Source organism: Thermobia domestica, chromosome 11 (assembly GCF_964235325.1).
Source record: "Thermobia domestica chromosome 11, izTheDome1.hap1.1, whole genome shotgun sequence".
Classification (NCBI taxonomy): Eukaryota; Metazoa; Arthropoda; class Insecta; order Zygentoma; family Lepismatidae; genus Thermobia; species Thermobia domestica.
This window is the reverse complement of record NC_137464.1, coordinates 247,381,311-247,395,240: the sequence shown is the minus strand read 5'-3', so window position 1 is coordinate 247,395,240 and position 13,930 is coordinate 247,381,311. Positions and strand designations below refer to the sequence as shown.

Genomic DNA, 13,930 nt, shown 5'->3' with positions numbered 1-13,930 from the left:
TGTTTCCTAAAATTGTATCATGAGTCAATGACTGCCTTTTGATGTTATTTATGCTATGACATCGAAGACTGTTTAAAGGAAAGGCGGGAAACACGGAGAACCAAACGAAGCATTGATATTTTTTCAGCCACTGGACTTACCGCCCATATCTGCATCAGACTTTCTTCACACACCTATCCCATATTTGGTACTGGTTAAGAATAACCCATTAAACGAATAGTAATTTTACTGTTAAAATGTGTGAGTGCTTATGGAGGATGATTGTCTGAGATACCGTAATAATTTCTACTGTCGGAACATGCCTGTATAATGTAGGAAACAAGTATTTTATGTTTAGAAGTTTAATGTTACCTTCAGTTCAAATGAGTGAATACGATGTCAAGGGTTTATTGCATATTCTCATTTATGCATGATTCTTATTCTTATATTTGTTGCACTATAACCTCCGTTTATGACGTGCCTCCTCCCTACGGATGTACTCTCCTGTGGACCTCTTCTACGCTCCTGCCCTGAAACTTTTAAATGACATGCTCGATTTTAGTGTTTTCTTTTTTGCACTGTCTTATATGTGGCATGTGTTAGGATGCACATTTGTACCTTACGGAAAAGCACTCGTAAAATTAATTTGCACACATGAAATCAATCTCTACGTTTAGAAATAACTTCTGAAATACATATGGATTTCGTGGTAAAATAATTAGATTACATGCAATATGTAATCATATAACATTTCCAGGATAACATGTAATCATTTCCAGGGTACTTCAGTTTTCGAGGATATTATCAATCTGTACGCAATTATTTGATATTAACAGAGATAAGAACAGTACAAAACGTCTTATTAGATCAAGAAAAGTCAGTTATATATATATATATATATATATATATATATATATATATATATATATATATATATATATATATATATATTTGATGGATTCTTCTTTCTTAATCTATACCCGCTATTCTTGTATATTAAATTCTCAAGTTAATACTTCTCATTGCCTCAAAATTTAACAAAAGTTATGGGCATGCAAGCACTACACCTGTATAAATCGTGTATATTATCAATACCCATATAAATCAGGACTAGCTCAGGAGAGTAATGCTCCCGGAAGTAGGAACGAAATACAGTTCTGTTTTGTTGGCGCTATCCATTTCTTGCCACGTTGTATTTAAATTGCAATCAAACGATTGTTGTTGTCGGTCTTTGTGGCCAAGTGGGTGAGCGCTATACGCTAGTAACAAAAATCTATTTTGGTGTGAGTTCAAACCCGGCCCGAGGAAAGTTTTTTTTTTACATTTTTATAACACTTTTTAAATGAAAATAATATGAAAATAATACTAAAAAAAGTGATTTGCTTACTTTTGTGCAGATAAGTAGTAGTAATAATAGGAACGGGTTAAAAGCTCCGAGGGCTCGTTTTGTTCCCCTTGTACTCCATTATATACATTTTGTGAGCAACTTAAAACAACTGGCTAGGATAGCGCGTAAAACAGCTGGCTAGAGTAGCGCGCGAAGAACGTACTTCCAGGAGCATTATTCTCCCGAGCGGGTCGTTATAAATCATGTATATTATCAACAAAAAACTGCTAACAATATCTTTCGGCACAAATATTAGCTTTTGTTTATTATTATAATGTACACTTGGAATATCAGATAATTATGGGAAAGAGTAATGGAAATATATTTATTTAACAACTGCAGCTCTGTTTCACGATGTCATCATACTTGTTTGCATTTTCCTGTACTCAACTCGAGCGCTGATTGGCTATTGCATGCTCTTGAATTGGATTGTTTAGAACAGGACCGAAACGAACGAAATCTCTTGAACGAAACTATTGAATTCAAGACAAAAATGACGTCAGTGCTGACGTCTTTTTCATCAAATAGTCTTGAACAAGAGTCTTGTTCAAGGTTTCTTGCATCGTCTACAAGCAGCATTAGGTTATAAATTCCTACTTAAAAAAAATTAACATGAAAATATTCTCATATAAGAAGAGGGAATTAAATCTTCAAATTGTGGCAACATTGGATAGCATCAGTGTTGCTGGCTGCAGGGGCTTGTCCCTAAATGTAGTGTATTTGGAAATTTTTCGCTGAGTGAAGGGATATATGGATGGATTTTGTTTGTCAATGTCATTGTGATTCACACTTCTATCCTGACAAATCGATTCTTCGTTACCAAACAGATTGAAATTCTAACTCCCCCCATAAAAAAGAAATAACTATATCATAGGCCTGAATTGACTGACGAATTTCCTCTATGTTCAGTGACACTGAATTGAAGAAGACAAACAAAATTGAGGTAGAGTTTATTAATTCACTTTTACTTATAGTTATATTTTAGTTATATTTATTATAGTTATTATATTTTATATTATATTTTACTTATAGTTATAGTTTAGTTATATTTATTAATTCACTTGCTCCCTGAAGCTACAAGAATCTGTAGGATTCTGACAACGGAAAAACGCATATCTTTTCAAAGCAAAACTGTTCTTTTGGTTCGTTTGTTCTTTTGAGATTCGAGCCGAATTAAACAGTAAAGGATATCTATGTCTTGCGAGTCTTCTAATGTATTCAGAAACATATAACAGACAGTTAAGTTCATAGTAGTTAATTTATAGAGAGTTTCTGGTGAATAAAACTAATTATTATATAAATTGTGTAGTAGTTACGTATAATAACATTTGCTTTGTATGACCATATAATCAGTTTTATTAAATTAAAATCGCATTGTAGGGATTTTTCTGTGAAAAGTATGGACATTTAAATTAGAAGGAGGGACATAGCCAACACACTGTTGGCAACACTGGACTACATAACAAATAGAAAACACAAAAATGGCGGTGTTAGCTGCAGCTCAGTTATTAGATGAATTAATGGGCAGAAATAGGAATAATCTGCCCAATGAAAAGCAAAAGGAAATGAATTGGGAAGATCCCGAGGTAAGTAAAACACATACAATATGTTTATCATTCATATTGTCATAGTTTTCGTTAATACTATTTCGGCGTGTTGCAGTTGAAATAGTGATTTGCATTAATCACATTAATAAATGTGTGTAATTTGTGGCTTAGAACTGCAATATTTGTATATGAAGAGTTGATATATTTAAATAATTGTTGTTGTGATCCATCTAGTATATTAAGCTTTAAGTGATACTGTCTAGGCGAGGGAGTATACTGCTGAAAGAGTATTTGGATTCTTCGTTATCAGGTGTATTGTTATACTGTTTAGAGAATCAAGATTAGATATTGTTTTATGATTTCATGCATATGACAGTAGGCTATGTGCTTTCCAAGTACTCATTTGTAAAAGAATTGCATTATTTTGAGCATACCGTGTAATTTGGCACTAACTGCGTACATGATAGCCGTTTATGCCTGGTTTTATTTAGCCTAATGTACCTAGCAGGACGCTCATACTTTTTAGGGATTATTCATTGAGTATGTACGAACTTACAAAGGGGGTAACAAAGCGACTTTTATTTACTTATCGACTGATTCAAAAATAAAAAAGAACCTACCTGTACTTTATATCTGCGTGTGTAGTGCCCTTGTACTTACGTAAGGCGTCTAGTAGCATGAGGAACTGTATTTTTTCCATTAACCTCGGTTATATACACAGCCTACTCCGCTGCCGCTCGTGCATGCTAGTTTTGCGCTGCCCTGATTCTGTTAGATAGCATTCATGGTTTTTTAGTTGTGAATTTTGAGGTTGGCGTTCAGATGTTTCATTGTGATAAGATCAAGCAGGGATACTCGGATTTTGGTGACACAAGAAAGCTTTCGGGTGTCCGGGTTCCCCAGAGCAGAATGGGGGGGGGGGAACGCGATCCATGGCGTCGTTCCCCACTAGTCTTTGTAAAGAATGGGGTGCTGAAAGCAACGTGAATAACGCAGGAAGCAAATATATTTGCTATTTGTATTATCGCATACAAAAACCAGATTCTGGGCAAGCGATATCGGAATGGACTCCAAACGTTGACTGGCCAAGTTAATGCAGTGAAGTTGCATCTAAACTTATGCTATGTAACTACTCGCAGGCCCGTGTTTATATATTGTGTACCCTTGTGCTTAAAATAATTGGCCGCCCTCCGGACAAAATTTGCCGCCCCATACCGAAAACGACTAATATTAGAGTTGAATTCATAGTTTTTGGGGTGACTGAGATGATAAGTGGCAAGTTTTATCCAATTTAAAACTCCAAGGTCATACTCCACTCCCCAGGAAGGGGATGGGGTTTTTAAAAGTAATTGAAAACTACAGATATTAGTGTTGAATTCTTAGTTTTCGAGGTCGCTGAGCTTAACGGTATCAGTTTCCATGATGTTCAAATTCATCTTCACCCCTTGGGTTGGGGGTGGGAAAGGATGACTTTAAAAAGAATCAGATAAGGTAGCTAATTAGTAACTACTGTAAGTAGAGTGAATTAAACACATTAACATATTTTCTCATGGTTGCGCGGAACTCTGTGGGTTACTAGTTTTAAATATTACTTTATTGTGAATCTTAAAAAAAAGAGTTCCAAAACTTTGCTTGACTACACGCGTGTTGCGCGCCAATGTTAAATAACTTCTAGGAGTATGATTTTACACAAAGGTAAGTACCGGATTTGACGATCAGAAGCATAGGCAGTAGGAGAATGTCACAGAATGTTGTGGCATCGAAGACTAAGAGCGGACGGTACTTGTAGACATTGTTAGTTAAATTATCTTTCTTGTTGATTGGTTGCGAGTTTATTATCGCGTTTAGCACAAAGACTATGCTGCATATGGATCTATGATTTAACGTGGAATTCAAACTCATAAGCCCCTATAGGAGATGCAACTCAATTTTGTCGCACTCTTTCCATTGCGTTGCCGTAGGCAGAGTTTATAATGAGAATGAAGTATAGCCCATTGTCAGCTAATCTAACCAAGGGAAATACGTACGTAGTTAATGCAAATGTTTGAGATGACTTGAAATGACTTGTTTTTAATTTTATATATATATATATATATATATATATATATATATATATATATATGTGTGTGTGTGTGTGTTTGTGTTTGTTTGTTTGTTTGTTTGTGTCTCAGTGTCAGTCATATACTTATAATAAACCACCTGCTTTAAACTAATCAACCCTGCACCGAACATAAACTGTTTTTTTTTCTTCACTGTATTTTGTATGGCATATGTACGGGCGCTGTCTTTATATGCAAATAATGAAAGAATTATAGTTTTTCAACAATTATTTCGTGGTGGTTTCCTTGACCTTCATAGTTGTTAAGTGGGGTAATGTTATATTACCTTAACTCGAATGTTTTGCTGTGTACTTAAATTTGACTTACACGTTTCCACGCACGCTGACACTATAGCTACGGGAAGCTAGTTTGTGTTTAGTAGCGGGTAAGGTGCAACAATTTATTTGGAATTATTGATTGACGTTCAAGGATTCCGTGACTGGCGGGTAAATTCCCATTATATTAAATATAGTACTGACCATTTGTTATATAATCGGAAGCTAAAGCATGAACTTCCATACTTGGCGTCTGTCAGATACCAATTAAAGAAGAAATGGCGCTGGTTAAGAATCCACAAATTTGTAAGGTTTACAAAGGAAATTCGTAAGGGTATATAGGTACCTTACTTCTAACACATGTTATAATGTGAACACCATAATGCAACGGTATGCACTGTATCTTGTAATGTGGGGCCGCGGTGGCTCAGTGGTAGAGCGCTTATCTCTGGTGCTAGGGGTCCCGGGTTCGATCCCAGCCCCCCACCAAGTGAACTTTGTGGTGGACAAACACCGTGTGCGTGGGTTTCCTCGGGGTTCTCCCGTTTCCTCCCACTTTCTCCATTCCACCATTTCATTCATCTTTCATCATCGCCGTCTCCTTTAGCCTAGCCGGCATAATCGTGGGACAAAAGACTCAAAAATTTAATTTATATTGTAATACTGCGTAAGAAGCCCATAATGAAGCATTGTGGTTTCAAGGCAGTGTGCTAAGTGAATGCGTGATGATACAAAGCTGACTCATTCGTGTCCCAAAGCTGACTTACACGTAAGGCATGGGATTTTATGCCATATTAAGTTTTTCTCACTGTCTTTGCCTCTGCGCATAACTTCCATCGTAACGCGCTGTCGTCCGGTTCTCCCTGCTCAGATTTGGTTAGATGCACTTCTTGCGTTGAGTGACCATCTTGCACAAGTCGGTTAGTGGTTTTCGTCAGTAGGTAGTTTTTATCACATATAGCACCACGCTGTATATCTGCTTATAACGATTAAGCCCTCTGAATGAATCTGCACCCGGAAATACAACTCCTCCCATAAGAAACAATCTTCAAAGTCCTAAAAGTATACTTCGTCAAGAAAGGACTAAATATAACATTGTGTATGATCCCTGATTCTTTGCCTGTACGGAAGATGTGATAAGCTATCATTATAGAGAAGTAGTAATGTTACGGTGATATTCTAATACACCGTGAGCATAAAGTTCTGTCCTGATTATAAAAATTTATTACGGAATTATCGTTGGACAGAATAGTATAAATTCTAGTCCGTTACATAGGTTAGTATTATAAGTTTTTTAAAGACCAATAGATGGCATTAGTGCTACCCAAGAATGATGCAGTTCGTTACTTGGCGCGCGCGGGTTAGTTGGCGAAATGGCAGGAGAAAGCGCAATGCTTAGACAAAGAGACATTCTCCGAGCTACCAAGGGGGCACACGTTGAAGTGGTCTAACGTAAGTGGTCTTAAAAAAAGAACTTGTAGTACTAACCTATGTAACTGACCAGTATTTACATTATTATGTCAAACGGTTCTTCTGTAATAAATTTTTGTAATCAGGGCAAAACTTTATGCTCACCCTGTATATCTGAAGGGAAATCACCGAAATGTCAGAAAGGAATAATAATAAATACGAGGAACTAAGGATTAAGTACAGTACATGGCACCCACGTACCATGCAACATTCTATCACCAGTATAGACCACTCTGTTTGTATAACCGTTCATCACAGGCACTGTGCATAGAAGTAAAAACAAATTATGAAATTCTAACAAAGAAACGTACGTACGTTCTTTTGTTCTTCAATAATTGTAGCTGCTGCTATTAAAATAATTGGAGGATTCGAAGCTTCATTGTAGGAACACTTAAAAGTAGTAGATACGGAATACTCTCTGTTGTTGATATCAGTTTCAGAAAGTTGCAAAACGGCATTGGCGTTCAACATGACGTCATACAGTGTGATGTTATCAGTAATAGTTGTTATGTTGGTAGAAATAATGAGGTTCCAGAAAGAAAGAAAACGGAAAAAATAACGAAAGAGCAATAAAGTTTAGTGAATACCTCAGTGAATAGGGACTTTAATCTCGCTGAACGATATAGCAACAACTCACTTAATGTTGCCAAACTTACCCTATGCCAAGAAATTTCACAGAGGAAAATTAAGCTTGACATTTATTTTATTCGAACAGTCACTTTTACCTACGTCATTTATCTGCTGCAGTAATGTGACTTGAAGGAAATACATGCACATGTACCTGTTATAAATAACTTCATTTTTCTGACAGAACAGCCACTATTCGGTACTAGCTATACTGTTATGACGCGTTTACATACTTCCGTTTTGGTACTTTCTAAAACTAAAACACAGTTTTGACAGCGGTCACGAAATCGGAAAACGGTCATGAAAGTCAAGAAATTTAGTTTTTTTTTTTATTTTTTATTTTTTATATCTGTACAGATATAAGTACAGACTGAAAAATTTTGTTCTATAAAACGTCAAAATTCATCACCAAAAATGTCTTTGGTCGGTTTTAGAGCTACCAAATCGCAAGCAAACACGCTTCCATTGCATGTATGAAAATTCGACCTAACTCACACTCAAATTCGCTCTTGAGAATGTTACGAAATTTGATGGCTTGGTAAAGGAAAAGTCACGAAATTTTATTTTGGAATTTTAGTAGACACACTGTTTGAGTTTTTTAAAAAGTTTTTGATAGAATACAAAATATTTGTTAAAAGGGTTGTCACTTATTTTAGTTCTTTATCCTTTTTGGCAGTAAAAATGGAACGTAATTCTAGGTAAAACTCTTGATCATTTTTCATAACTGGAATGATGTCTGCCTCTTTGAAAAAGTATGATACACAGTGTAATTGCTAATCACAGAATTTTAATCCTTGTCTATCCTGTGAGTGAAAATTAAAATGATTTTCTAGATAACTGATTAATTTATTTTTGTCGGTTGTAGAATTAATTTTTAGAAATCTGAAGAGTGCATGGTCGACATACAAGTTCCTATTTTACATATAACAATGTTCGGAAATCGTAGTTTAATGTCCCACCTGTTATGTCCTTTAGGATAAAGGAGACGGATGATTAAGGAAAGTGAAAAATGTGAAATTTTAATATATTTTTTTCTACTTCACCGGGAATCGAATCCGGGACCACGTGCATCAAAGATACATACACTAGCTACTGGATGAGCAGGGAAGATTTCAATGTACTGTCATGATTAGGTCTGTATATGTGCTCTGGGAATTTCTACATTTAAGAAGGGATCGAAAATTTGCGGGCGCCAGGACAACTTTTGCGCTTGCTTAATTAATCCAAAACATGCATGAATTTGGTCTTACATTTTTGGTTTTCAGATATTTTTTCAGCATTGAATGTAAGTTACCTTCCATGTAACTTAAATATGGGCTTATGGTAAATGGTTTTATATTTAGAGTAGTGTGGAGAACAGATTAAAATGTTAGGTTGAGTTAGCTTAATATGAATACCAGGTACGAATATTCGTGCAGATTTAGAAGATGAGAGCACATTAATATACCATTTCAACATCATGTTAATATAAGGTTTTCATGGTTGTATAATATGCACTTACAAGTGTATAAATGTGAAATAATATAGCATTTTTATCCTCGCAGAAGATATCAGCAGATAGGACACCGAATCGGTATATAATAAAAACTTCAATACACATGAGATGAAGTGCTATAATTTTTCATATTTATATCATGTCTTATTGCAAATAACTCTGTAATGACTCCTACATACCAAAACAAAGATATTTATGTGTTCAATGTTCACTTTTAGTGTATATGTACCTGAGACCACTTGCTAAACAATTCTTTATTTTTTTCTAATGAGTGTAGTAAACAATGGAACAAAGAAATAGATAGTTGAGAAGAACTCATAAGGATTGATTGTCAAATCTCACCCAACCACCCACCCCCTCTCTGTGGATCTAGTGGATAGCGCGCGTATATGGTGCGCTGGGTCCCGGTTGGGGAACGTTGAACACATTACAATGGTTCGGATAGCATTCTTGGTGCTGAAAAGGGGCGCCAAACTCGAACTAACCGACCGAGTGAATAAATTGTGTCAGGGGCTAGAGAAATGATTTAAACCGAGATTAGATATCCTCTTCGTAGTGGTTAGTGAAGCTTCTCTGAATTTAAGCTGTGTACATACATAAACATAAAGAAAAAATGGGACTGCTGTAGCTCAGTGGTAGAGACCTCACCCCTGGTGCTTGGGATCCCTGGTACGATCCATCTCGCGCCATGTGGGTTTTATGGTAGACATGTGGACAGATCTCCCACTTCATTTATTCCACTGTTATTCATTATCGTCATCATCTCCCTTACCCCGGGGCATATTCGTAAAACTTTAAACTAAAAAAGAAGAAATGAAATTTCTAGAGTAACGTCCCCAAAATGCACTTTAGGCTGGAGGAGGCGGATGAATGATTAAAGTGAATGGTTGAAAAAAATGTAATGAAAATGTTGGAAGGAACGGAAAAATTCATTGCTACAATTGTTATCCACCACGAACTCGCATGGCCTGGGATCAAATTAGGTATCTCTCGCACCAGAGGTTAGCGCTTTGTCACTGCCCCTCTGTAGTGCACAAAGGACACACATTAAAGTTGGTTTAAAGGGACAAGTTTTGCCGATAGATATTACTACAGTCTTCGTATCTTTCTGATGTATTTTTTCACCTTTCACGAAAATCTATAATTTCCCTTACAGATTTCAACCTAGAGACTTCAAATTTTTGGAGAAGGAACTTCATACCCTTTCGAAGGCAGCAATTCGTGCCGATTTTTTTTTTTTTTTTATTTAGAATTTTCTTCATTGTTGAAAGGACTTGATTCTTGAAATACATATCCAAACCTTTAACACTGGAATTGTTTCAACAATAAAGAAAATTGTAAATAAAAAATCGTCACGGATTGTTGCCTTCGATAGGTTATGAAGTTCCTTCTCTAAAAATTTGAAGTCTTTAGGTCGAAATTCTTAAGAGAAGTTGTAAATTTTTGTGAAAGGTAAAAAATACATGAGAGATACGAAGACTGTAGTTACATCTATCGATAAAACTTGTCCCTTTAAACCAACCTTAAACATTATAAATTCATAAATACAGAAACTTAGTTATAAGTGCGCCGCACTCTGGTATTAGTATGAAGATTTATTTGTTATTCGACCCATGGCCCTGGTGTGCCTGAATGTATTATGTGGTCGTGTAGGAATGTAGTGGAAAAGGACCAATTCTGTATGAAATAATGGCACGAGATTGTTCTTTCGATGACTTGAATTCGTGTTTCTGCGTGGTTCGGAGCCCGCGTAAATAACCTCATAACCCCGGAGTTGCGTACGGAAGAAAAGCAGAAATCAATCAATCTAGGCATGTGAACCTGTTGGCAACATAGTGACTTAGCAGGGTGTCTACTGATACTGGAAATACAGAAAATATACTGGAAAAACTATGAAATATACAAACATTATCATTCTTTATAAATCTACCCTGGATTTTTGAGCTCCGAAAGTCCAGGTAATAGCAATCTTGCATTATAACTAGAATAGAATAAAACACAATTATTTATACAAGTTGTAATATAACTTAATAATACATTTATATAATACAAATAATGCTCTTGAGTCACTGTATCAGGCCTCCGAGCAGGGTCTCTACGGGCCATGAAAGTCGTGAATTGAGGTTGTCGCTCAAAGGAAAGTAGTGAACTTGAGCTTCAGATCATGAAAAAAGTGATTTTGTAGAGCAATGTAATACAGTACAGTTACTGAAATAATAAATTGTGATTTTCCCTAATGATCCGGCGTTAAGAGGTGACGCCATCTCTCTCGGGGTTGCAGGTAGTCTCTAACTTCCCTTTTCTACTAATACATTACTGTTTTCAGTTTCCGCTTTTGTTTTTCTCAATACCTCACTTACAATAACAATGGATGCATTATATTATATGCAGTGCTTCAAGTACAGTATACAGGGCTGCAAACTAGTCGGTAAAGTCAGTAAAAGTATGCCCAATGATGGGAAACTGAGGGCTATATTTAATGCTTGGTATGGATGTGACACATTGCTTGTGTAAAGATTTCAGCGTTTTCATCAGCAGCTACATATACGTAATCATTTGTATTTCAAAGAAATGAAGGCTAACTAAATTTATTAAAAATAAAATATTTATTTGATGGTAAAACAATTACAAACCTAAAATCATCAAGAGTGTGATAATTCCTAAAGAACTTTTAAAAAGTCATTGTATTAAGTACTAGAATTTTGCTGATAGTTATACTGTATATACTGAAAATATACTGGAATTTTGAAATTGAAACTCAGTAGACACCCTGTTTAGGTTTTCGTGGAATTTCTCTATACGGAATATCCATTGCATTCTATCAATTCTTCCATCAGTATTCACTTGAAAGGTCATACGTCGTGGGGTTTTCATTTGTTTCATAAAACCAAAGAAACAAAATAACTGAATTTGTTACGCCACATCTGTATTCCAAGAAATTTAACGTTTAAACTTCGTAGATTTACATTTGTCGTTTAAGTTCTCTTACACACACATGTTCAGTAATGAGAGAGTAGAACAAGTGAAGTTGATTAAATAGTAGAATAAGTTATATGATTATATTTACTATAATACTTTGTGATAATAAGCTGTATACCCTTTAGCTTAGAAATATATCAATGTTTTTTTTTTCTTAAAAAATAATAATTATGTAATTCCGTTTAACAAATTCAAAATGTAGTCCTAAATTCATTAGTGTTTATCCACTAGACTCTGAAATATTGCCATCTTTAGAGGAAGACTACAGCGATAATGGCACAATATATTGATATTCTTTATTGTTGGATTTGTTTATTTCTTGAAGTTTAATGTCGCTTTCTAGCACCGAGACTATTTTAGACATGGGTCGTCTACAGTTTATGAGTCCGAACCACCTAATGCGTTCAAAGACTAAGACTTTCCCACCAGAAATGGAACCCGAGACCTCGTGCACTAAAAGCGAACGCTAGCTACTAGAGAGCGAGAGGAAAATCTTTGTTATTGTTATGTTTGCTGATTTGTAGGTCTGAAGTGATCTTAAATTGGACATACTTGATGTTGTCAATGAAAGGGAAGGTATATTAATAGAATGCGTGGTCTCGTAAGAAAACTTAAATTAACTATTTATGATAAGTTACAAAAATGAATTACTAGATGAAACATATCTTTAACTGCATTCTAAATATACCTACAGTAGAACCCCTCTCGTCCGTCCTCGGCTGGTCCGCCACTCCAGTTGATCCAACCGTACTCAAGCCGAACTCGTCGATGACTCACTAGGCCCATTCGTTTACTGCCGTCGCGGCATTGCTGTTTACTTGCTGTTACCGCATATCCGCTTTAGTGCTCCGTCATCTCTTCTGTCGTTTCCTTTTGTTGTGCATGTTTTCTGTGCTGTACTGTGCAGTTTTTAGTGCTTACATTAATTTGTTTTTACTGTAGAGAACAGTACAGTCATTTTTGAGTTCAGAGATTATTTTACTGCAAATCCTTATTTTTATGAATTTTCTTATAATCCGACCTTTTTTGCGTTCCGACCATACCCCCAGTCCCAAAGGTGACGGATTAGAGGGGTTCTACAGTATTTTATTACAGAGATAGTGGCAATCATCATATCTTCCACGTTTCTCTCATATTATGTTCTTTATTTTTATTTTATTTTTTAATTTCAGGTATGCAGGTTTTATTTAGTAAAATTCTGTCCTCATGACTTGTTCGTCAATACTCGGGCTGATTTAGGACCATGCACAAAAATCCACGACGATGAATTGCGTCAGAAATTTCACAAATCCAACAGCTTCAGGAAGCAAGCATATGAGGATGAATTCATTCGATTTTGTAAAGGAATGCTGAATGAGGTAGAGAGGAAAATAGTTAAAGGCAAACAACGTTTGGCGCTTACGGGGAAAGGAACAGAGGTAAGTATTCCATATTCTTTCTTAAAGTGAGCTGAAAACATATAGTGCTAACCTGGTAACTCGACTGATCTTTGCCAGTGGTGACTCTGAGTCGGAAACATTCCTGATCACAGTATTTCTACAACAGTTTTTCTGAAGATCTAGACATAAATTCCCTAAAATCAATCAAAATCGCAGAAAAATGATATCAGAGAAAGTATAGCTTTTAATAGAAGTAAACACAATCATGTTTTATACTGACTAGCCAAAACATTATGACCATTCACTACTTTTTGAACGAAATTGTTGGACTGACGTGAGAGGGACGGGTCACAGCAGAACCACGCATCAGACGTTGACAGGGATAATTCAATGTGATACTTTTGTAGAATGGAAAAGGTGTGGAGTTTGATGGGGGCCAGATAGTCAACACTCATGGTTAGTATCTTGAAAAGATGGGTAAAGGACGGTAAAACAAACATCAAACTACAATACATGGGGAGGGAGGGGGCACACTTGAGTAAAGGTGTTGGACGTCGTGAACTGTCGAAATTGGTACAACAGGATAGGGCTCGAACTGTGTAATAATTAACAGGAGACAAAACACATGTTTGTGAGGGCACAGTTCACTTGTGAGCCTTCACAGCTAACGTCCGACACGTATACCAATGTTAA

General features: G+C 36.0%; 1 protein-coding gene across 2 annotated transcripts in view; it reads left to right on the top strand.

The window, feature by feature from the left end:
• Positions 1 to 2,797: 2,797 nt before the first annotated feature.
• LOC145664883 (luc7-like protein 3) overlaps positions 2,798 to 13,930 on the top strand; it is a 61,493-nt gene continuing 50,360 nt past the window's right edge. For both annotated transcript variants that reach the window (XM_081731936.1, XM_081731935.1), the window contains exons 1-2: positions 2,798 to 2,952; positions 13,031 to 13,276. In XM_081731936.1, the coding sequence (XP_081588062.1) occupies positions 2,848 to 2,952; positions 13,031 to 13,276 (351 nt within the window). In that variant the 5' untranslated portion in view covers positions 2,798 to 2,847. The remainder of the gene's footprint in view (positions 2,953 to 13,030; positions 13,277 to 13,930) is intronic.